At 39.0% G+C, this 25,969-nt stretch overlaps 2 protein-coding genes across 4 annotated transcripts in view; both read left to right on the top strand.

Annotated features, from left to right (window-relative positions):
- Window positions 1-20,666, top strand: part of LOC308406979 (acid-sensing ion channel 1-like) — a 73,062-nt gene extending 52,396 nt beyond the window's left edge. The window contains exons 3-10 of the mRNA XM_080898332.1: window positions 13,131-13,281; window positions 13,453-13,580; window positions 14,581-14,731; window positions 14,862-14,918; window positions 15,231-15,384; window positions 16,478-16,569; window positions 16,655-16,734; window positions 17,012-20,666. Of these exons, the coding sequence (XP_080754458.1) occupies window positions 13,131-13,281; window positions 13,453-13,580; window positions 14,581-14,731; window positions 14,862-14,918; window positions 15,231-15,384; window positions 16,478-16,569; window positions 16,655-16,734; window positions 17,012-17,131 (933 nt within the window). The 3' untranslated portion in view covers window positions 17,132-20,666. The remainder of the gene's footprint in view (window positions 1-13,130; window positions 13,282-13,452; window positions 13,581-14,580; window positions 14,732-14,861; window positions 14,919-15,230; window positions 15,385-16,477; window positions 16,570-16,654; window positions 16,735-17,011) is intronic.
- Window positions 20,667-21,045: 379 nt separating this feature from the next.
- LOC308406758 (glycerol-3-phosphate dehydrogenase [NAD(+)], cytoplasmic) overlaps window positions 21,046-25,969 on the top strand; it is an 11,613-nt gene continuing 6,689 nt past the window's right edge. Inside the window, exons 1-3 of one of the 3 annotated variants that reach the window (XM_080897963.1) lie at window positions 21,046-21,195; window positions 25,477-25,654; window positions 25,860-25,969. The exon at window positions 25,860-25,969 is cut by the window's right edge and continues 31 nt beyond it. In XM_080897963.1, coding sequence (XP_080754089.1) covers window positions 25,547-25,654; window positions 25,860-25,969 — 218 coding nt within the window. In that variant the 5' untranslated portion in view covers window positions 21,046-21,195; window positions 25,477-25,546. Of the gene's footprint in view, window positions 21,196-24,435; window positions 24,588-25,476; window positions 25,655-25,859 lie in introns of those variants that run through there. The other 2 variants (XM_080897962.1, XM_080897961.1) reach the window with 2 other exon arrangements.

Genomic DNA, 25,969 nt, shown 5'->3' on the forward strand with positions numbered 1-25,969 from the left:
CTGAATCTTTTGATATTGTGTCTCCTGGTCAGTTGGGGACCTTTCAACGTCATATCTAACCTGGAAAAAAAACTGCCTGAAAAATGTAGTTTATTGACTAGTCTACATAAACTGCAAATAAAACTGCTCTATTTTGCCCCAAAATCCTTTTAAATAAACTTTTTGGGTTTTCTGTCTTTAGCCTGTGACGATAATGGTGTGTACTCTAGACTGTCATCAATGATTTCATGCAAACCTGGTGGAATTTTCATTAGTTTTATTAGTTACAAATCAGCTACAAGTATTGTTTTACATTGTTGCCAAACAATACTTCAAAGAACAGATGCAGTTTGACATCTTCAAGTTAGAAATTTATAGAAAATACACTAAGATGGATAAATAAACTCTGGTTTATCATTTTAGTCTAGAAGATTTTTGTCCAGTGTTCTTGCATATAAACAAATGTATACATGCGTGTTGGTTATATTAAAAACAGAAAATGATTGAGTCATTTTTTTTAATAACTTTTCTGCACCATATTGCAAAAACTAGGTTGCAGCTTACCACGAAGTCGTCACTTGACTCTGCACCTTTACCTGCTGAGCTCTGAACTTTACTCTATTGCCAATGCTGCAGACAGTGGTGAGAGTATTGTAAACAACGGAGTCATTCTGCTGGGCAAACTATGTGAAGACACCCATTTCAGTTACCCCTAGTTGCATCTGCAAATATGCATATTGAATACAACGCATCTGTTAATCTTTGAGGTGTTTTAGTCTGTTTGCCACAGGTGTATAAAATCTACCATCGAGCCACGCAGTCTGCCTTTACAAGCCCTTTACGAGTTGTTCTAAAGAGGAGACCTACAGTCTAAAACCTACATATTAACTTTTGGTTCTATATTATAGGTTAAACCTTTGGAAGGTTAAACCTATACTGTATTTATTGATTTATTTATTGGCCAGACAACTTAGTCATTTTAAGTACTGACACTGTATTGATTTTTAACTACTTTATTAGGTTTTTACATTCACCTTACCCTACTAAAAAACTCGAGCGTATTCGAATCTCAATCACCTGGTAGTCAAAGTCAAATTTTTCTGAAAATCTTGTGAACTTGAGAAAGGTGACGCTGGAATTTGAAATTGTGACCATTGGTGTGTCTCTCTAGGTTCAGAATCCTTGTTCTGAAACATGTAAAGGAGTTAAAACTTAATGATCAGAAAGAACTGCAAAAATTCTGTTCATCACTTATCATTTTTAATTTATTGTTTTTTATATTGACATTTGTCAAAAGGGATCCAAGGGATTAATCAAACAAGGGATTAATCAAACAAGGGATTAATCAAACAAGGGATTAATCAAACAAGGGATTAAGTAAATAAGCAACAAAAAGAGAATCCTTTCTCAAATCCTTATAAATTGGACCCTGTGAGCGTGCAGCTTAGTTTTTTTTTTTAGTGATTATAAAAAATGATTAATTGCCTAATGAATCATTTGCATCACTGGTATTGATCTATCTATATAAGTACACTTGGCTGCTTTCACTACTGTAGTACTGGAGTATTTTAGGTGTTGTTGTGCTCTGGTAAAAGCTTAAAATAATTCTTCCACCACTGGACAGTATCATGGTGCGCCCATGCGGGTCCTTTTCCTCTTCGCACCTGATGGGTGTTGCCGTTTTGTTTTGTAATATCTGCCAGCTTTAGCCTAAATCTCATATGGTGCTAAGGTCAGGTTTTAGATGGTTTTAGATAGACGTATAGAGCTTAAGTTAATACACAATTCCATTTTTCTTCATATGGCATGCTCCCAGAGACCCAGCTGACTCCTGAGGTGCCACTTACCCAGCGCTAGGATGTTATCATCTCTGAAGGTGATAGGTACTGAGAGCTGAGTAGTGTCTGGGAATAGGATGAGAGAGGAGGACGACTGTCTCTACTGGCCTGTGAAATATTCATCAAATGAAGCAATGGTGGGTGGGGAAGTGCGGCAGGAGATGGAGTGAAGTCCACAGGGGAAAGAACATCATAGTTCAAGAGCCACAAGGGAACCATGGAAGAGCTCTGCAGTCCAGGGAGGAATGAAATAAAGGAGGGAAAGAAATATTTTTATCGTGTGGGAGCTAGTGGATAAATTTCCAAATATGATAGATAAAAACTCCCCTCACAGGAGTGGGGGAGGTTTAATAGTATTTCATGTAGCTGGTGAGGAAGGCGAGAGACAGATGATGGTTTCCTACATGCATTAAATTCTGACATTTAAACTGGTAAACACTCATTTTTTACAAGCACTGAAAAACTTTTGCAAACAGCTGTCAGGAGGACTTTTGTCTAAAACAACAAAGTGTTCATCATACGCAGCTTTTCTCTTAGCCGGTACCATCTCAAGGTGTCTGCCAATCGATGCACTGGATATGACATTTTTATTCTTTGTTTTTTCTTTTTTTTTGGTCAATAATGCAACGTTGATAGAGTGTTAGTCTCCTGATAGTTCAGCCATGTAGTGAGTTTTATTGTTATTGTCACCAAATGCCTTGAAAAGACCAAAATTAAACCTTTTAGGAACAGCCAGTTTAGCTAATTCTTGAAAAGAATCCCCAACAAACTTTTTTTCTGAATTTTCTGGACACATGCTAAAATGAATGATGAATTCTAATTGATTTTTTTTTCAATTGGATACTTTTTTAATTATTTCCTAGCATTACCCAAACATTACTAATCTAAATTAATTTATTTACTTTATAAAGCTATGTTATTTCGCTACATATTTTAAATTGTATTAGGTTTTGTTCTAATTCTAATCTAATCTAATCTAATTCTTAACTTTCAGAATAAATAACATATATGTTATTATTTCTTATCTTAAACGTTGGATATAAACATCAGCTGCAAATATTTTTATTACACTACCATGCTGACATTAGCCCGGTTCAACCCACAGATTGACTACCTAACCTTGGGTGAAAGAGGTCCACTATTCAGAATAAATGCTAATATTAATGTGAGGGGGAAAAATCTAGGAGACAGTGTAGCTTCTCTTGTTTAATGGTTTACTATCACATTTCACTCAGTAGCTAACAAAACTAAAATCGTGTATGCTTGGCAAGCATCAAATCACGTCTGTGTAATCCTAATTTTGTAACACTCAATATACCACGTTCACAGCAAGTAAACGGCTCTGTATTCATTTCCAGATGTCCTATAAAAATAACCTTAATATTTCAATGTTAACTAAAACTAATAAAAATTAAAGTTGAAAAAAAAATAGTTAATACTACTAACACTAATGTTCGCTGACGACAGCACCATTTTTGCTGAAGACGACACCGAGGCGACTCACATCCTCTATGACATCGCCCGGCACTCCAAACCATACGGCCTCAAGATTAACGCAGAGAAGACCAAAGTCCTGACCACAGACGGTTCACCAGCGATCGTCCACCTCGACAGTGTGCAGATCACACAAGTCCAACAATTTAAATATCTGGGGTCCCTCGTCGAGGAGAAGAAAGTGGCATCATCAGTGGAGATACGCTCATTGGAAGAAGAACAGGTGCATTTGGAAGAAGAACAACATCTCATTGGCGACAAAGATCCGCCTTTACCGAACCCTGATCCTGCCCATTCTACTTTACGGCGCGGAGACGTGGACAATGCCCAAACACGACCTGAGCAAGCTCGAAGTTTTCCAAATGCGTTGCCTTAGATGCATTCTCGGCGTTTCCCTTCGCGACCGTCATTCGAATGACACCATCCTCACCAGCTGCGGAAGCCAACCAACGATCGGCGACCTAATCCAGCGCTGCCGACTCCGTTGGTTTGGCCACATTGGCCGAATGGACCAGAGCCGCTACCCCCATGGCCTACTCTGGTTGACCCGCCCCACCGATTGGAGGGTGCATCGAAATGCACCAAAAAAGACATGGATGAAACAAATCCAGGATGATTTGAAGGCCCTTCGACTTGACCTCGAGCAGGCAAGAACCATCGCCTTAGATCGAAAAGCGTGGAAGATAATCGTTGGTCAAGCAAGAGAACCTGCGGCACCTACAGCAGCGTACTGGTTGCGCGGCCAACCACCGCCGCTGGTCGCCCGCGCAAAGGACAAGAAGAAGAGGACTACTAACTTAGTTAACTGAGTTTTGAAACCTGCTGATGATGAATAGTGATAATAAAAATCCAGAGAGGCCGTCAGTGATCACCGACTATTTTTAGGAGCTTCTTCAGGTTAAATAGAACAAGACACCAAGCATTAAAACACGTTATAAAGACAACAGCCTTAATGAACGCAGTGTAGTTTGGACCCGGAAGCACGGTTCATACGTCATCACAACCGGATAGAAGCTATCGGCCTGTCAGGGAATAGACTTTTTCCCCAAGGACGCTGTGTTTTGTCTCTAGGTCTGAGGCTTATTATCAAGCTATGTGCTGGTATTTAAGTAATTGTTTAGCCTTTTTTTACTTGGAGCGTATTTTGTATTGTTGTAAAATTAGGTTGTTAAGGTAAATTTGGAGTGGTGGTATTTAATAACTGGTTAAAGCATACCACATTGGTGAAAAATGTGGCGATTAACCATCCTTCTGATAAAGAGTGTGCTGGAAATCCATTTGAATTTTTTTTTTTTCCTGTGCCAGAAGGATCAGATGGTCATGATTGGATCATGAACAGAACGGGATGATTCACCCTATTCACCCACCTCATAAAAAATAAAAGATATGAACCAAATGGTGGATTATGAGAATCTTTGTACACCTAATTGTGACCTATTTTTAAAGAATAAATGGAAACAAAAGGGACTTGAATCAGAAAGTATGAGAACAGATTGATCCTCAGACAAGCCAGCTCTCATATGAGGATTTATTGAACTGCTTGATGTTTCAATCTCAGGATTTTTCTTTAAACTACTGAAAAACACAGATTTGACATCTTAAATAACCACAGCGGTGACAGACGTCTGGTGTGGATCTTGATTTGTAGACTGTGAATAAATCGTAGAGTCATGTTGGCCTTGTCAGCAGCTCCGTGACTCACACCTGTATTTTGCTCACAATGACAATACTCATGCTGATACTTGATGTTTGAGGTGACTGTTTTCCATTTAAATATTAGCACTGTACTAATTCTTTTTATATATATACTATTTCTGATGCAGAGGCTGATATAATCTACTAGTTGTTTAGAGTTTTCGGTCTCCGCCAAAGAGATGGAGAAACTGTCGTACAGCCTTCACATTACTGCTGCTGAAAGTACAAATCAAAATGTGGTGAGGATAAGTGTGTTTCTTGTAGTGTTTTTTTTTTTCTGACCACGCTGAAACTACAGGTACAAAGATGGAAGATCCACAAAGTGGGTATCTCAGTAGCGCAGGATAGTCTTTGGTCTTTTCTCCCTAATTAAGAAAAAAGCTTTTCTCTATGAACCCTTTAGTTATCTGTACTCCCCCGAGGAGCCCTGTGGTTCTTCTCTACCTTTTCTTGTTTGCCTCTCATCTTTACTTCTTTATTTTGACAACCAGTGACTCAGGGTCTGATTCTATATTCTGGGCATCATTATTACACACACAAACACCCAAGCTCCACCGTGCCTCTGGCTTTCAATCCCCTGCCTATACTTTATTTTGTCTTTGGAGTAGCTTTCTTTTCCACCCAAGACTGGTTATTAGTGTGGTGAGTCAGCTATTCATTCAAAACAGAGCGGGGGAGTGTTTGGTTTGGCTCTGATGCTTTTATTCTCGAATTAATTTAACCTGTGTGCAGCTAGCAGGCGCGCTCAGACTTTAAGATCACGCACATCTTTGAGAGTGTAAAGCGTAATAAATCACCTGTGCAGGACACAAAAGCCAGCACTCTTTATTGGTACATAATATCACTATTTTCCTTTGATTTTTAACACACGCTGTATTCTCATTGAATAATCACGCTCCTGGGCTTTTGGGTTTTGTTTAAAGATCAAAGAAAAACTCAAATAATAGTGGATGGATCGCTATTAAATGTAAAAGTAATAAATGTGGTGCAATGTCAGAGTTTTACCAGTTTAAACCTCCCTCAAAGAACCAAAGGAAGAACACGTGCATTGTAGCAAAAACAATATACAAATTTTTAATCAATTTTGTTGATTGAATTTGTAGTTGCTCAAACACAGAAGCTGTACGTGTTCTTTCAAATGGTCATAAAACAGAAAAATGCCAAGATTTTTGCCAGATAACACAGAGTCGATGCTTCAAGATCTTCACAGATGGTGCGTGCTTTACATGTAGTCACCTATCCAAAGGTTGATTTTGATTCCAAACTTCACCTCATTCATCCAAAATATAAATTAGGAGAAAAAGTTTTTAAAAAAATTTACACCCAGTTCAGTGTCATGAAGGATAAAATTTTAATAGGAACCAACACCAAAGAATTCCTTAACACATGTAGTTTGAGGTGCACAAACTGACCAGCCAGAGACCAGAATCAGCTGTTTTGCAGCGTTCTCAGCCCTCACCCATAACCTGTCGGTTAGCTGTATGCCTGATTATGAGCCACTCTATTTCATGCATGCACAATATGCGCACAGCAGTGCAGGCAAATACTTTCACACAGACTTATAGCCCACATGCTCATTAGTGTGAAAGGGCCTCACAATGAGGAAAGATACATGATAACATGTATCTTTTAGATACCATGAAAATGTTTGTAATGACAAACCTAATCAGGCTCTTAAATCACCTTCATCTAACTGAACATGGACATTTAAAAGAAACTAACAAAGTGTCTAAAGATATAAACCTGAGCCAACTGCACGCCAGCAGCCTCAGTATGAGCAATAGATAAAAGCAGTTCAAAGGAAAAGAAACTTAGATTCTATATATTTTAACTTTTTTGCAATGAACAACAAAACGCAGAGGAACATGTTACATTTGTATTGGCAATTGACATTTCAAGCAAAAATACAGTTTCATATTCACTGGGCACTTTTTGACGGTGCTTTGAATATTGCACCACACCTCTGCAGAGAGGTGGTAGACGTTTTCATAGCCGTAGAAAGGAAGTAAGTAATGTTTATTTATAGAGTACCTTTCACAGACAAGTGGTCACAAAGTGCTTTACATAAATGATAGTAAAATATATAAAAACACGGTAAGAAACAGAATAAATTAAAATAATTAAAAGTATCACAATAAAAGGAAATTGAAATAAACATAATTGTAATGGGAGACTGTTCCAAAGCTTTGGCACCACCGACTGAAAAGCTCCGTCTCCCCTAGTCTTCAATCGTATACGCCAGGAGTGGGCAATTCCAGGCCCCGAGGGCCGGTGTCCTACAGGTTTTAGATCTCACCTTGGGTCAACACACCTGAATCACATGATTAGTTCGTTACCAGGCCTCTGGAGAACTTCAGGACATGTTGAGGAGCTAATTTAGCCATTTAAATCAGCTGTGTTGGTTCAAGGACACATCTAAAACCTGCAGGGACACCGGCCTTCGGGGCCTGGAATTGCCCACCCCTGGTATACGCGGAACAACCAGCAAATTCTGAGCCTGTGATCGAAGACTACGAGCAGCAGTGTGCTTTATACAGTACCAATGACACTGAACCAGTCCAGCAACCATGGCAGGTAATAAGTGCCGGTATTCAGAGAGTTCGTGGGGGTTAGGGACCACAACTGCCCGTGAATAGCTGAAATCTGCAAATACTTTAGACCCTCACGAAAATAATTAGCGAATATTTTAGAAATGCTCTACCCCCGCCCCCCAAAAAAGCGAATAGGAGTATTTTCCGCGAATAATTTGGAGTTACGGGGGGTTGACTGTAGTTCTCCCATTTTCTAGTTGTTTAGATGCATTCATAGCACCAGTCATTGTAGTGGCAGAGTACTGCATTACATCCCCAGGTATCAGTAAAAAAAAATATATTTAATTAAAAAAAAACCTGCATAAACTGTAAATAATTTGATTTCATGGTCATCCCTGACATGCATGTACAAGCTTTATGGGTGTAAACCAGATAATTGTAATATTAACCTAAGATGCACTTTATGTAAATATTATGCTAACATCAACGTTTTAGCATTGTAAATATGAGTATGTTAGCATTTAGCTTAAAGCAGAACTCTGACTACAGTAGGCTGCCAGAGGCTGTATGACTGCAGACTCTTGTTTTCTTATTAATAAGTTCATCCATGTGTGAAGGAAAGCAGCATGGTGTGAAACTTCCCACTTTTTCCAGGTCACCTGAAGTCCTCATCAGATTACAATCCTGAGTTATGTTGTAAATGCACAATAGGCAGCAATAACCGTGAATGATTTCCGTTTTTTAATTTTTATTTTTTTCAGCCCTGGTCACTGTGGACTACTGTCTGCTCACCATTCCATTTAAATAGCTTTTTTTTCCCCAGTGGTGGCTATAACAGCATAATAACAGTGAAAGTGTTTGCACTTTACAGAGATGGCTTTAAAGTCTTTGAAAACATCCCCATAAAACAACAGAGCACTAATGGATTGAACTTAGCCGGTCGAGACGTCTTTTAGCTGCTTGCAGACTGCAAGACTGTATTAAGACCTCCCTAAATGGATGGCAAAGAGCAGGGATTTGCGATTTAGAGATTCCTTCAACTTTTGATGGCTATAGAAACAGATATTCATGATTATGTGCATAATGATTAATTACTGCAGAGCTCTGTTGAGTGCTTTTCAATACATGGGAAATTGTGTGTGAGTGACAGTTTTATTGATCAGAGCTGTGAAGATAGTGTGTGTGTAAACTGCAGTTGGTAAGTAATGCATTCAATTCTGTGGAAAAAAGGGCATTGATTTGTTGTTTGAAGTACCTCTAAGTAGTGACAAAAGGGTGTGACAGTCATGCATCTGTCATAATTAAAGTCCTTCTCTGTTGTAACACTCATTATTCCTCATGCAGCGTATAATTTCTGCTGCAGAAAACCTTTTACACATGTGCACGATCATTTATTTATTCATCATAACAGTGTGCCGTGCAGACTTTGTGCATTATACATGGTTCATGTTTTTATTCCTACCACCTCTGTCACAACTATTCAACCAGAGGAAAAGAACACCGGTTACCTGACATCAACTCAGATCTGCGTATTGATCGAGCCGCCTATGAACAATTGTGCACCTGTCATACACACGGGTTTAACATTTTTGTCATGATTGATTTTATTTATGAAATTCAGTCACCTTATGATCTGAAAGAGCCTTTCCACTCTTACACATGTTTGACAATCTTTCAGGGTCCACAGTGTGTACCTGTGATCAATAGTGTGCAGCAAAGAGCAATTACAGAAGGCTGGGAGTAAATGGGGAAAAGAGAGGCTGGGTAGTGCTATGTTTACTGGATGATTTCTACCTGCGGTGACACCAGGGCTCAAGGGATGGTGTTGGTCTGTCAGTTGGTTCACTTTAATCCTAACTGAAATACTTCAACATTTATCAGAAATATTGCCATGAAACTTTTAAAATCCCCACAGGATTCCTGCTGATTTTGATGTTCTCTCGGTTTTTCATGCAGCATTATTAAATTAACTTTTGAGACTGTGGGTCAAATATCCCAACAAATGTTGGATGGATTCCCTTTAAAAACACATACACACACACACACATTCAAGATGAAAGGTTTGAGATTGCCAGCTTGTTCTAAAAGTTACTTTTGTAGTTACCCTGTGAAGATTTTAACAAAATCCACTAGGAGGCAGCATTTTACCAGTTCATGTGTGTAATAGTTTTCAGATGTGTGCTGCTGTTCTTTCTGAAACTTTGACTTAAGGATGGCAAAAGAAAAAATAATATTTTTAGTGGCATAAACAAACTTCCATAATGTGGCCTATTTTAAATAAGAACGTGTTATTAATTTCTTACCTGGTTAACGTTCTGCATCATCTTGTGGTTAAAAAAGATTGGTATTACACAAAAGTACAGCTCATCTCTAATTTACCTTCACTTGTTATCTTGTCAACACGATACATAAATGTTCAGGACATGAAGTCATAGGTGTTGTTTCTTTAAATGTTATCGATATGTTTAGTTAGTTTAGAGGGATTTAAACTATTTTTAAACACAGGGGTCTACAACAAGGACCTTTAGGCAAACTCTCTAATCATTGGCTGCGCCGCAGAAAGGGAAGAATTGAACAGCAGGTGCTGTGCTTACAGTCAGAGCTGTTTGCTTGAGATTTCGCCTTTCCTTTGGCATCATACAAAGCAGCGAATTGAACAATCTGACTGAATTTGAGTGTTTAGAGCATTATGAAGCCCAAACTTTAGGTTGACAAGGATTATATGCCCTTAAAGATGAGCATTGTAACTGTTAATATGTGGCATAAAAGTAGACCCAACACCTCGGTAAATCTACACTAAGAGACAACTTCCACAATTAAGACTGACATATTTATAAGTAACTTCAAAGACTTTGAAATATACACCAGAATTGAAAACTTTTGTTTTTCTTTAAACAACCAACCCACTGGCCAGCTGTTGCTTGTTTTGAAGGTAAATATGGAAATTTAGGTGCCCATTTTTAGACAGCCTCATGTGGAAGCCGTTCATACTGTGGCACTTGGGTGTTCACAACTCACCTCCGCACATCTGGCCCGTCGTGGTGTGAGGTGGGCGTCGATGTTGGAGTGTCAGTCTCTAAAAGTAACAAGTGCGTCTTTACCCTCATCAGTTTTTATTTAAGCCTGCAGCATATGACAGAAAAATTCTAAAGGTGTGGACACACATTATTTTGTTGCTTTTATTTGCTTTTTTTGTGCAGAATCTTTTTGTGTTTTGTTTTGTTTTTTTTCTCCCACTCAGATTGATGTCTGCTTCTGCAACCAGCAGCAGTCTCTCGCTGACTTGACGTGATAGATGGCCTAAATGTTTAAACTGCCCTCGGCAAGATCCCAACTCTTTCTCTACAATTACTTGCTTGGTTTGTTCTTTCTAATCATAGATATGTCATTCTGTGCTATAATGCTGAACAATAGCCAGCTTCAAGCGTTAGCAGCTAAATCCCCCCCCCCTCCTCTCTGTCTCTTTCACTTTGCATCCCTGCCCTCCTTCGCTCCTCCATTGCTCCTTGCTCTCCTGCTCTCTCCCTGCATGGGTTATGTGACTCACACAACACTAAAAACTAATACAACATTAACTCCGCGCCGAAGAAAGCTCAATATTGTTACGCTTCTGTCTGTTCACCGTCGCACGCTCGAGGCTGTTTGTCAAATGGCCTTTTGCTGATGTCTCACAGAGGTTCAGTCTAACGTCTGTGTCTCGGCTTTCCTTTAAAATTAAGGCGGTATTCTTCCTTGTCGGGATGCTTGGTCTCCATGGTAACATCAGGTCCATTATAAGTGCCATAAAGAGCATGTGAGGGAATGTTAAATCGCCAGTCTGCCAGTCTCCATCACCTCACTGGGTTGATTGTGTAACACACACACACACACCATTTATCGAGTCAAACACTGACCCCCAGTGGAAAAACACTCTCAAATCCTCTGACACAAGTTTTACTGTCCAAGGCACACCAGCAAGAAAGACGAGGCTGTACATCTCAATTCATATCTGCATAAAATAGCCTTTACATCATAAGGTTTTCTTTGGATTGCATTGTCAAATAAAGGCAATGGATCAGGCACAACACCAGCAATTTTATTTCCAAGAATGTCGACACTTCAATAGCATTTACCTTGCCTCCATCACCTTATCAGACACTTTTCACACAGTCCCACAGTCTCTTCCCAAGCACCAAATGTCTGCAAAACACTGTTTGCAGACTGACTGCTGGTTTTCTGCTGTTGATTAGAGGTCTAGATGGTAGAGTTTAATAGATCACATAAACATTTCTAATTCACACCAAGCTGTATATTAAGCCATTTATGGCACACTGTCCACTTTATTGGGCACACCTATTCATCTCCTCCTTAGACTGCTCCTTCTCAATCAGCCAATCCTTTGGCAGCATATCTACGTAAACATGGTTAAGGTGCCCAAAGTAAATGGGGAAGAAAAGTGATTTAAGTGACTTTGAGTGTGGCCCGGTGGTCAGTGCCAGATGGAGTCATCTGAGAATTTCATTTTGTTTGTTTTTTTTTTTTTCTCCATACAGGTGACCCAGGAGTTCTTTTTTTTTTTTTTTCTCTCTCTCTCTTCCCCCCCCCTTCTCACCGTCTCTTCTCCCCTTTGGTTTTCTTTCTTTCTCTCCCCCTCTTTCTCTCATTCATTCCCCCTGTCCTATTTATTAAAAAAAAAAAAAAAAAAAAGACAAAGGATGAACTGAAGCTCTGCCATCACGTAATGTCGCATACTGCTGTTTCTGATGTCATTTAAAAAAAAAAAGAAAAAAAAAAGAATGGCCTGACTGCTTGCGCTCGTCACAAACAAAGTATGCACATCTTTGAATGTGTGACATGTTAAACCTTGAAGCAGATGGGCTGCAGCAGCAGGAGACCACACTGGGTGCCAAAGTGAACCTATTTGTGCAAATCTCTAGACAGTCAAAGCTTTTCATCCGATATTTAAGTGTAGAATGTTCACTGAGGGCCTTCTTGCTGTGACACGAGAAGTTTTGGGATTCAAATCTGCTAGCCTACACTGCCTGCACTGTTTAGACTGCTGAGTAGGTTGTAGTCTCTGGTTCAGAGCCAGGACTGTTTTTGAAGTTTCTCCTCTAAAGAGAGTCTTGGTTGCCAGGTGCCTGTTCAGTTTGCTCTGCAGCATCTTAGAACTGGCCAACATTTCCCTAGAGATATCACACATGACCTGACGACGAGGTAGCTTTTTTGATGCTGTGTATAGATTCTTGTCTTTTCTTTTGTTGGTGAGCCATCTGCGCTGGTGGTTTACACCACGCAAGAAGGTGATCCGCTTTTAACCCTTGTTATCCTCTGAGCGCTCAGTGGAAGTCTTATATGTTCCAGGCTCTCATTTTTTTCCAGCATCCCACAACTGTGCAGACAGATCGGGTTTCCATTTAATACCCTTTTTTTGTTTTGTTTTGTTGTTGTTGTTTTTTAAGGAAAATGAGTGCAGTGGAGTAGCCCATAATTTTCCATTCAGTTGTATATTCCAGTAATATTGTGTGGTTGTGACAAAATTGACCTGAATCCTTCTCTCAGAAACATTTCTCTAACTGCTTAAAAAATTATATATCTTTCCTGTGCCACTCAGGTCTTCACTCGCTATGGGAAGTGTTACACCTTTAACGCTGGCGGTGATGGGCGCACTCCCCTCATCACCACCAAGGGAGGTATGGGTAACGGCCTCGAGCTCATGCTGGACATTCAGCAGGATGAATACCTGCCAGTCTGGGGAGAAACAGGTGAGAAGAAGCCCACTCACGTGGCAGGTTATAGCTGTCTGTCACACTGGTGTGATTGATGTGTTGGTGTTTGTGGGCGTCGATACCTCAGAGCCTGAAACTCTTCTGCGTGTTTGGATCCTTAGTGAAACTCATTTTTACAGTGATCCCAAACGTTTTGCTTTCCTGCAGATGAGACTTCGTTTGAAGCGGGGGTCAAAGTTCAGATCCACAGTCAGGACGAGCCGTCCTTCATTGACCAGCTCGGATTCGGAGTGGCACCCGGGTTCCAGACATTTGTTTCCTGTCAGGAACAGAGGGTACAAACTGTTGCTTATTAATTTTTACAATTATTACGTTATCATACTCGGCAAAGGAAGAGTTCAGAGATCTGAACAATTAATAATTCACTATAACAAAGCAAAGCAAGGGTCCATATGAGGAACAGACATGAAATAATCTGGTTTCAAATGATTGAAACAGTTTGGTTACCAACTGATTTCTTGCCATTTGATTGATTCATTGATTCACTAATCAGCTTTCAATCAGACACATTTTGTCCTATAATTAAAAATAAAAGTACACACAAACCAAGAATGCGTCTTTGGATCCTTTTCAGTGTTTTGTTTGGATAAAATCACTTTTACACAATGTCAGTCATACTTTTAGTGGTTTTAACTAACTTTATTTTGACCTTTCTGTTTTGTTTTGTTTCTGTTGCACTATCTCACAGTATAAGGCACTTACTGGGCTTCTGTGGCACTTTTTATTTGACTGCGTTGTTTATTGTAGGCTGTGCTATTTTTACTCTTTATCATGTTGCTGTAGGACAAAGATTTCCCTTGTGAGACCTATTTATAAATCTAAAATCAAACATTTGAAGAACCAGAAATACTTTAGTTTCAACACTGATATGAATATGAAATTGAAAATAATAGCCACAGCTGGTAAAAAAAAACATTTCTGTGAATTATGGCAGATGTTTATAGTTTTCACTTTCCCTTTTCTTCGACTGAACAAAGTTAAACTGGAGCCTCTTTAAAATCTCTTTTTTTTTAAACTAAATGAGTGTTTTACTTTATTATTCCTAATAAAAAAAATCACATCCATAGCTCTGAATAATAGATTAGAATTATCCGCAGGTCACATCAGACATTTTAAATCTCTTTCCCATTTGTGCAGTTGTAGAATTAAAAAAAAAAAAAATGGATTCAGTTGTTTAGTTCTTGCTTTTCCCTGCAAGGAGAAGCCTGCTTTTTATTTCATGCGGTATTTATTTCTTATTTAAAACACTATTAAGTCGTTATGTGGTCATTGCAGCTGATATATCTCCCCCCACCCTGGGGAGACTGCAAGGTGACGCCAATGGAGTCGGACTTCTTTGACACTTACAGCATCACAGCCTGTCGCATTGACTGCGAAACGCGCTACCTGGTGGACAACTGCAACTGTCGCATGGTGCACATGCCTGGTAGGCGTCCGGTCTTTCTCTGTGTTGTATCAGACTTACGCCGATCTGAGAAATTACTGAAGGCACTTCAAAGAAGGAAATCAAAGAAAAAATTCATTAACGTGAGTGTGTGTTGCTGCTGCTGCTACAGGCGATGCCCCCTACTGCACCCCCGAGCTGTACAAAGAATGTGCTGACCCAGCTCTGGGTAAGAAAGAGGCTTCATACTCCTCTAAATCTTTAAAGAACAGCAACACATGCACAAACAGAGCCATGTTTGCATCGCTTCACAGGACATCACATTTATTTCCTGCACATTTAACCAAAACCTGATATTACCTTAATATGTCTTTATGATATTAGTTTCCCCCAAAAAAGGAGAATGCACAGATTTATACCCCAAAAACATCAGAAAGACACACACGCGCACACAGATGCAGGCACATCAGCTCGTGACATCTTGAAGTCGCAGTCGCACTGATTCAAAGGTCAAGCTGAGCTCTGGTTTTCCTCTCTCCAGATTTCCTGGTGGAAAGAGACAATGATTTCTGTGTGTGTGAGACGCCGTGCAACATGACCAGATACAGCAAAGAGCTGTCTTTTGTCAAGATCCCCAGCAAGGCCTCTGCTAAATATCTTGCAAAAAAATACAACAAATCTGAGCAGTACATTAAGTAAGTATGTTTGGGTTTTCTCATTATTGTGTGCGCAAAGCAAAGCCTGCGATGAATAATTCTTTTATTACAGGATTATTGTATTTCATTGACTTTCACTAACAAAATATAAAAAAGGGGCATTTTCAAAGGCCCAATGTGTTCTTTCAAGATATTCATTTAGTTTAATTGTGTCCAGAAGCTAAACATTTTTAGTTTCCCTCTCAAATAAAAGAAAAAGGAAGAAAAACCCAACCTGAGAGGCCATCATCAATAGAAACGTGTGCTGACTGATGACTTTCTAAATGGTTTTAAGGGGTGAAATAAAATCTAATACCAAACTGCTTTGATTCAGTTTTCATCAACTTATACCATCTTTTGTGCATTTTGATATTTTCTGATCATATTTCTGTACAGACAGACAGTAAGTAGGTGGGGCTTCTGCCTTCACAGCAAGAGCTATGTGCCCAAGATTACCCCATTATCACACTGAAATCTAGGAGTAGATTAAAACCGTATTAAACCCAGTGTTGAGACAACAGGAGCGACCAGGATGGAGAGGATCGGGAATCAGTTTGGAGACAAAGTTACCCTGGAGTAACTTTGGAGGTGGCTGAGTTGAAGATGCCAAGATTTTCAGAATGAGGGACCGGGAGAAGATTAGAAATGAATGTATCAGGCTGAACAGTTTGGAGATAAATTTAGAGAGACAAAGTTGAGATGCTTCAGACATGTGCAGAGGAGGGATAGTGGACATACTGGACAGAGGAAGTTAAAGATAGAGCTGTCAGACAGGAGGAAAACAGAAAGAGCGCAGATGAGATATAGCGAAGGAGGACATTCAGAGGGTTGATGTGTTGGAGGATGTTGGGATAGAGTGAGATGTGGCCTCCAAAGGCAGAAGCTGAAGGAAGAAGAAAAAGGTTGTCTCAAAAGCTGTGTTGTGATAACTTAGATGGCATTGTCAGGGTCATATTTCAAATGTCGAACCAGTCCTTTCAGAGCCACTGACAAAGAAAACATTCAAATCTCATCTCTCAAGTGCTCTTAATTATTATTGAGCAGCTTCAAAATGAGGGATTTGTGTCTTCATTTGTTTATGTTGTCTCCACAGGGAAAATATCCTGGTTTTAGATATCTTCTTTGAAGCTCTCAATTATGAAACTATTGAACAGAAGAAAGCATATGAAGTGGCTGGACTTTTAGGTATAGCTTCATTTCTATTATATAACATAGACTGCTTGCGTTTTTTTGTCTTCATGCATTTGTTATGAATATGCTTTCATTTCAGGTGATATTGGTGGTCAGATGGGACTTTTTATTGGTGCAAGTATACTGACTATTCTGGAGATATTTGACTACCTTTATGAGGTAAGACATAGGCATTTAAGAGGCCATATAGTCTGTCATTTTTAATATGCAAAGCTTTGGACTTGATGTATTTAAACCTGACCATAATTAGATCAGTAGGAGTGATCAGAGGAGACCGTATTTCACAACACAGTTTTGTTTTATTTCTGGCTTTGAAGCAGTGTTTACACCTCATATTTAGAAAATTGAAATAATTAAAAGCATTTCTTGTTGCGTTATGCGACTTATTTCTTTTCCTGCACCGACCTTGCTGCGACTGTGCTTTTCATCCCCTCAGGTAATGAAGTACAAACTGTGCCGCTGCTCCGATAAGAAGCACAAGCATAACAACAACAATGACCAGGGAACGGTCCTGAGCTTAGACGATGTCAAGTGTCACGTCAGTAACTTTCACTAAGCTTCTGCAGCCGGGGGCAGAGAGCCGCCGCACTCTCTCGCTTGTGAGCAGCTTCGTGGACTTTGTTCTTTGCAGGTTTTCTTTCTTTTCCCACTGCTGGAACAACAGAGGAAGTGCGTGAACTGTGCCTGATTAAGGTGTGTAAGCGACATGATGAAATAGGGACGTGTGGCTGAGGTAGGCGGACGGCCACAGAGACGCGAGGGCAGGAGAACCAAGAGAAATAAAACTTAAAAAATGTTAGAATAACTGCATGGTCTTCTGTAAACACCTTTTCAAGACGTAGTAACAGATACAGTTAAAGGTTACACAGGTTCATTATATGTTCAGTAAATCAGTGTTAGAAATCCCAGCAATGTGGTGTCAGTTTGACTGTTTTTGTGTGAAATAGTTGTTAATTTACAGGAATTTTTGTTTGGACTAAACCAGCTTTCTCTTTTACTTACAGCTGTCTTCCCCTGTTAAACTACGCATTTTGCCATCATACTGTACTACCTCGTCTCGCAGGATGACAGTGCTAAAAATAATTTAAGTAAAACTGACTGATTAAAAGGTAACTGCCATGTAGAGTAGGCGGACATTAAAGAAAGCCCAACATTTTCTTGAAAAGTAGTTGCAGGCGGTTTTCACAGAAAGCATTTTGATGTGTCACAATAGGTAAAAGCACAAATGTAAGGATAGCTGAGATCCATTTACTTTAATTATGGGTTCCTGCAGCTGGATGAATAAAACGTAATAAAATCTCGCTTCCCACCGTCACCACGTGCTTGCTCAGAGGGCATCATCTGTTTACTGCGGTTCTGTCTTTCTTATTGTAGGGTCTTTACCTTAGCACAGTCACACATCTTTAGTTGTGAAGGGGCACTATGTGAATGAAACCTAATTGAACTTTTTAAGCCCAATAAAAATTAGTACACCCCGAATTTGTATTTAATGTTATAGATGTTAAATTGCTCATATTAGTGTAGCTAGGTCTGTTTGTAAATAGAAAAAGATTAAATAATAAGAGTAAGTGTAAGCTCTGTGAAAGTAACTGTTTTGTTTTATGGTAGTTATTTTCTGTCACATAAATCCTGAGGTAATGGTGGATGGTCATAATAAACATGGCCAGAGTTTCAGATATGTGTAAATAATCCCTGCTAGCAAAAAGGCAGCTTTAAGCTAGTTCAGACCCCACTGTCATAATAACCTGAGATATCAGGACAAACCTTCTATTTGCAAAAGGCAGCCAATCAGACGAAAGTTGGCTGAATTGGAGAAGCGCTAAGAGTTTTTCTTCCCTTGAAGACAGGGAATATACAATTGGTTACATTTGCTTGTCTGTCTGTTAACAGTTTAGCCTCTGCAGTTTTCAAGATATTATTTTCAATTTTGTGTGATGGTAGATACCAATAACAGCTCAAGCTGATTTCATTTAGGTGGAAATCAGGTCAAGGTGACATGTGAAAATCAGTAAAAACGTTATATTACCCAATGTTTTTAATGGCTCGTCTTCAAACTTCACAACAATATACAAGGCCTTTGGGGATACAAGTACCTGGGTAAGCATTTGACCTATACTGTTAGCACGAAGATCAAAATTTCAAGAATCTATAACAAGTAATATCTCATATGAAAGGGCATGGAGGACACTTTTTTTTGCAATACAGTGCCCTATGGTGTTGCAGTAACACCATGACAGGCTAACGTTATGTATTGTAATAAAAACACCATAAAACATCAAAGTTTTAGTCTAGTCGGTTGCTCTCTGAGTGCTCTTGTTTTTGCTTTTTTCAGACAGCGAATGAACCGATAAACTACCCAAAGGCCCAGCATAAGACACACAAAGAATAATTTGAACTGTAACTCATGTAGACCTATTGTAATGTAGTCCACAATAAAAATACAGAATTGGAAATGAGCACTATAAGCTCTTTCTCACTTTCTCTCAGAAAACGTTTGTTTGCACATTTTCACCGCACATTCTTTGTTATAACCAGTTTATGTATGAGAGTAAAAAAGGCCTACGTATGATTTTTATGCACACGCATAGTTTATACATCCAGCCTCTGATGTTGCGCACGGTTTCGCACTTTGGCCCATCATATGACGCTTGTGAATGTTATCAGTAACCTGTGTTTTTCCTGCTGTAACAAGTTCAAATGCCCGCTGTGAAAAAGATCTGCCAAGGGAACTACTTGGGTTAAACACGAGCAGGAAGTTAAAAACCAGTTGCTAGATTCCCCACAAAAAAGATGTAATCGAACAATATGACAAAGAGACTTAATCATCGTGTACTGTATAGCTTTGCTGTAGAAATGAGAAATTTATTAACACGTGATGCCATAACATTCGTTTAAGAGAATGTCATTCATGTTTACATGCTTTTTGTCACATTTTAAGGAATTTTGCTTCTGTTGTGTCAACAAGGCTGGATCACATCAACTAGAATCAATATTTTGAATGTTTTTTTACTTTCGAACGCTTACTTGCATGTAGCACTGTACAGCAAGCATCCTATATGTACAGTTCATCCACACCTGCAGTTTAAGCCTTCTTCTGTCCTCGTGTCTGGGTGCGTTTTGTGAGCATGTATTCATTTGCGGTTTTACGGCGATGAAAGAAAAGTGGAAAGAAACTGCCCTAAAATGCTCAACAGTGAGTGTGGTGTCAGGTAGATGGAGAAAATCTGAGCTCTGCGGAGCATGTTTGAGAGTTTCCCTCATGATTGTGTATATACCAAAATTAGGGATGCACCGATATATCGGCCAAACCTCGGCACAGCCTGATCTCCGCCTTGTTGACCATTCACTTCTCTGCAAACAAGAATGTATTTATTGACGTGAGTGTTTTCTGATCTTTTTTTCACAATGCCTAATGTTTAAGATGGTGTGTCAGTTCTGTTATTGAAAATTTACTTGTCTTCCTGGCACACGAAGGAAAAGCAAACAAGAACAAAGCGTGGCGTGCCCAGAAGTTCACAGTCGGTGCATCCCTACCAAAAATCTAACCATGTTCATTATTCTGCTCCTAGTTGTTCTCAACAGGAAGTGGGATCTGATTAGCGTGTAGCTGTGTTACTATCAAGCACAATTATTCCATCAGTTGTAATTTAGTGTAAATATTACTGTTGACTGTGGATAATAATCCTCGTGTATTAGCATAGTCTGGTTTGTCTAACGGTGTACTTAATGGATTTATTTCAAAGAAACTTGCTGTGTGTCTCAATTCATTTTTTTCTTCTGTAAATGACTGTAAATTTGTTTATTTGTCAAAGACAAAGTAGGGGGGGCTGTTTGTTTGTTTTTATTAATATTGCTAGAGTTGAGTCACAGCAGCCGTTCTCATCAGTACATGAGAATTAAATAGCCAGACTGTTGCTGCATGAGGTCGCCCAGCTTACTGCTTTTGTTTTTGCCTCCTCCTTTACTTTTGCCTTTTCATTTGTGATATGAAAGGACAGCTGTTTTAGTCTGGTGATGTAAAGATGAATAATGGACTTGAATCAGTTGTTACATTAAAGATCAAATGCTAACTGTATGTATCTCTTATTCATTTCGAGGAGTTATGTGTCATCATTTACACTTTCGTCATGAAAAATCAGTAAAAGGTTCGAAAAATGGACTTCTGGCTTTAAAGAAATTTCTTTGGAGGCAGGAGCGTGGCTGAATGTGGATCTGGGATGGATCCAGATCCCGTTTTTCTAGAAAAAGCACAGTGGTCCTCCTCAGTGGAACATTGTAACTATAAATATATCATGTTAAATAATACACTGAAGGTTCCTGTGCTCATTTTAGGTGCAAAACAACACTTTCTTTTTTTTAAATGGACTCCCCCCTCATATATCTCGAAGTGGTTTGGTCCACTCCCCCAATTCCTTTTATACTCTGCTTTTGTTAGCACCATGACCTCACTGTTGAATCCTGTGTTTCGGTGCAGCTTCTGTTGTTTTTACAGCAGTCTCTCGGTGCATGCTACAAGGGCAGGATGACATCTTCAGTATCGTCAATGTGATCCTGATAATGATGATGATTTGTTCTTGTTGGCTTCAACTGACTCCCAGCTTGCACTGGGGCAGTTTGCAGGTGGGTGTGGAGTGGGCTGGGATGACATGTATAACAGCTGTAAAATATAGTGCACACACTCTGGGTTGGGGAGGGCTTGCTGACTTATGTGGAGGAATTCCAAGTATCTTGGGGTCTTGCCTGTAAGTGAGGGAAGAATGTGAATGTCTGACTGGGAGAGATTATGTCTTTGGACTAGTTTGGGGACTCTTCTGTGTGAGTTGGAGGTGGCTATGAAGCAGGAGGTCTGGGCATCTGTGCTTTCAGTGCTGCCCCTGGGAGTTGAGCTGAATAAGTGTGGAAAAGGGATTGATGGATGGACCACTGCCCCCCTTTGAAAGATCCTGGAAAAAAACCACTGGCTTAAGAACAAGCATATTGGCTTAAATTCATTATAACGTTTACATTTTCACTTATAAATGAACTACAGTAAATATCTCCTAGACTCTAATAACCCCGCAGCAACACAGCTTCACATATCAGACCAGTCAACTCTTTCTTTTTGAACTATTTTCTGCAGAATAAGCTGGATTTTGTCAGTTTGTTTTAAATTTGCTAAACCAGACTGCTGAGAGCACTTCCTTCCCGTGTTGCCTCTTCACCCACTGATCAACATTTGCGTAACAAGGCGGTCCTTTGTTTGAGCCCTTTGGACCAAATAATTTTTGCCACAGTGAGCTTTTTGTGGTTTGCTCCAGTGACTTTTAATGTCCTGCTTATATTTTAAAGAGAAGTTCAGAAAGAGCAGTAAAGTGGTAAAGAAAAAAAATACACCATTACAAATTCACTTAGAAGTTCCTACCTGTCTAATGTTTATCAAACATTGTGCTATTGGTGCTGATGCATTAAACTGTTAAAATTGGCCTGCTTTTAATGTTCTGACAGTTTTTTCAGCCATTGAAGTGGACAGTAAACTCAAAAACACTGCTAATAAAAAAGTTTTGTTTTATTTTAACTGGTGAAAAAAAAATGGTTTAACCACAAGCTAGCGCTACAACCAGAGACTAATATTAGACACGACTGCCATAATGGATTCCATGGAAAAGTTTTAAATATTTCACGGACTACTACTTCTTTTTTATCTTCAACAAAAATTATACTGGATGATCTTCAGATTATTTGCTGCTGCATTAACAATACAATGTGGTTACACTGTACATAAGAGATACTAGTCTCATTGTTAAATGGTAAATGGACTGGTTCTTGTATAGCGCTTTTCTACTCTTCTGAGCACTCAAAGCGCTTTACACAACTTGTGCATTCACCCATTCACACCCATTCGCACAAGCACATTTTTCTAGGTGCTTTCTATGTAGCATTCACACACATCGGATGCATCAGAGAGCAATTTGGGGTTAGTATCTTGCCCAAGGGTATTTGGCATGCAGACTAGGGGAAGCCAGGAATCGAACCACCAACCATCTTTTGAGACTTTTAAATCATTAAATAAGCCTACCCAAAAACTTAGGCTGCCTTTACTGTTGAACCTATTTACTTTTCTAATCACTGGGATCCAACTTACACCATCATGCTGTCCTCAATGAGATTTTGCAAAATAGACCGACACCATAAAGTCATCAGGAAAATGTTTACTGAGGTTATACATCAAGGGAGCCAAATGATCGCTATCCCTCTAAATTCTATACAATCTGACTTTTTTTTTCCTCCAGAGGAGTCGCCCCCTGCTGATCATTAAAAAAGAATGCACGTTTAAAGTGTTTACATATTACCCTAAATTAAAAGACTGGAAAAAGACCTATAATGCCATTTGTATTATATTTGATACACAAGTTTCTGAGACCTCTATCTCATCAACATGATCAATACTTGCCGTAATTTCAAAATGTTATGGACGAAACTCTTTTTTTGTGTAAAATTAACATTATTGTTGTTAACAAAAAGTTGCCAAAAACGCCCAATGTATGAAATATGATACAAAAAATATGTAATAAATATATAATAAAAATGTATCATACACAATATCATATAGCAAAAAATATGGATTTTGTTCTAAGGGTTAATAAACATCTCAGTTCCAAAAAAATCAGAATTTTCTGGCTATCTTTTGATGGGCTGGGTCTCACAGGATTAAGTACTTCTTTTGTTTTTGCCTTTGAAACACACTCTAAGTAAAAACAATCAAATACAATTAACATTCCTAAATTCAAGCATTTAATGAAGTAGTAATACAGGTAAGTAAAAATACTTTAAAGCACCAGAATGGAGAATAAAGGACTCATTTTTGAAGTAGTGATGTATGAGTATGCAGTCACTAGCACCCATGAGAAAATATAAATATAGGTAATATTTCGATGTAATATTGTTTCTGCCACTGAAAAATAAATAAATAAAAGTTGAAATCTCAACTTATCACAAAATTTGGAGTTACGTATCTGAAATTTTCAAGCACTTTTCTAAGTATAACTTAAAATTTTTAGTTTGTAAGAACATTTTCAGTTAAAGTTTGAAGATACTAACCTGAACATTAATCCTGTTTCATATTTTTTGTTTTGTTTTTCCCCTCAGTTAAAATTTCAGGTATCTTAGTATCAGGTTAGATTATCAAGATAATCCACTGATTGCCTTGCTTTGATTGTTAATAACAAGGAGCTCAAGGAATGAAAACTTTAATATTTACTTCAATGTTTTTAAGCAACTGTTTTATGTAGTCAAAATAAAAAATGTTTTATCTGTGTGAATATAACTGTTAAATAATCACCTTGACATTACAATTTTATGTCCTGTTTAAACAAATGTTTTGTATCATTAATCCAGTAATTTATTTAAACTACAACTCCCAACACTTTTGTTTGTTTGTTTTACAGGAATTGGCAAAGCCCCCATATGTTATCATATGTCATTACAAGATTTGATTAAGTTGTAATCATTTAGTAATTGTTGCTAAGTTGGTAATTATTCGATATTTAACCATCTCGTTTTGTCAATTACAATTGTAAGATATGTCATTAATCTAAATCTACGTCTGGTGAGTATATATTACACATATACAGACAAGATAATGGTTTAGATTGCGTGTTAGTATGTCAGCATTGATCATCTATATAATTCAAACAACCATAGTTCAGGTTTTAAATTAAATAAAATCCGACAGCTTGGCCGCCTCTGGGTGAAAAGTCACTTGCACATGCAGATGATGTGAAACCATAAAGGCTGACATGGAGACTTTGGCCCCAGTCTAGCATGCTAGCCTCTGCTCTGATGGCCTTGGCCTTGCTTTAATGGGCGGGCCGGTGTCTCCCCTCGGGCAGACCAATAAAACCAGGGAGGCACTGTGTGTGTGTGTGTTGCATAACTGGACTGCAGTCAGTACAGGTTCACTCCACACACTCAGCGGTTTACCTCTTCACAATGGCAGCTCCGAAGAAAGTCTGCATCGTGGGCTCTGGAAACTGGCAAGTCGAAGTGTTGATGTTTTGAACCGTCTCCGGTTGTCTCATATGTGCGGTTATCCGCTGGACACGGTGCACAGTAACGTGCGGGAAGTTTGACCTGCTGTACCTGTAACTACCAGATAGGCTTCGTTAGCGGAGGCGACAGTTGGGTTTATCTCCGCGTGGAGTCACATGCTGACAAGCCGGCTTATAATCGCAGAAAACTGGCCACAAGTCTGGCAACATTACTGGGATTTTTGTCGTTAGCTTTAAGGTGTCTGCCGCCTGTTAGCTCGCTCTTATTAGCGGTAGCAGAGACATCAGTAGCTGATGTCTCTGCTCCGTTTACCGGTCTAATAAATTAACGTTACCTCCCCAAAGAGATAAAAGATGATTTGACACGAAAAATAGATTTTTAAATCATCCTGTAAATTCGGTGTGTGGGTTCAGTTTATGAGCCGAATAAAAAATATTAAATTTTTACATTCTTTTCATACACACACTGTGGTTTTTGTAGTTGTAGCTCTTATTTTGGAACGAAATTAAATGTATGTCTATTTCTTTTTATTTCCGAATTCATGATTACCCCCCAAATAATTAAAATCATTCCATAAACTGGTTATAAAGCCATTGTAATTTTGCTGCTGCTTATGCTAAAATAAAATTGCAAGAATTCTCAATGGAGTTCGGTGTACACCCGTGGAAACCGTATGGAGGATTGGTGATTGCAGCATACCGCTATCAGCTTATCTCTGCGTGCAGCTTTGCCGTCTTGCCCTGAAATATTAGTTAATGATCAAATAGGAATCATTACCTTTAATGATCACCCCATTAGATCACAGTGTGACTGAGTGAGAATATGGATTTTTCCCGTAAAATGAACACTGACTTGTAACTGTTAACCACGCAGGGGCTCAGCCATTGCCAAGATCGTGGGTGCCAATGCTGGTAAAAATGCAAAGTTCGACAATACTGTAAAAATGTGGGTGTTTGAGGAGACTGTGAATGGGCGCAAACTCACTGAAATAATCAACTCCGAGCACGAAAACGTCAAGTACCTTCCTGGACACAAGCTGCCAGCAAATGTGGTAAGAAAAATGTATTTTTAAACAAACATTTTAGTGCCTGTTGTCTCATATATGTAAATAAGGTCCTTGAATAGATGCTTTGCAGCTGTTAGTTTTATAATAAGTTTAACAGCTGTAAGAGTGAGTGAGTTTTTTGAATGCAGCAGGTTCCTACTCTACAGTAAGTTGCCTCGGGCTTTAAAGACATGTCATCATCCCTTCTCAGCTGGCAGTGCCGGACTTGGTGGAGGCGTCCAGCGATGCAGACATTTTGGTGTTTGTGATCCCGCACCAGTTTGTGGGGAAAGTATGTGACACCATAAAAGGGAAGATAAA

The sequence above is a fragment of the Rhamphochromis sp. 'chilingali' genome (assembly GCF_963969265.1).
Source record: "Rhamphochromis sp. 'chilingali' genome assembly, chromosome: 12".
Lineage (NCBI taxonomy): Eukaryota > Metazoa > Chordata > Actinopteri > Cichliformes > Cichlidae > Rhamphochromis > Rhamphochromis sp. 'chilingali'.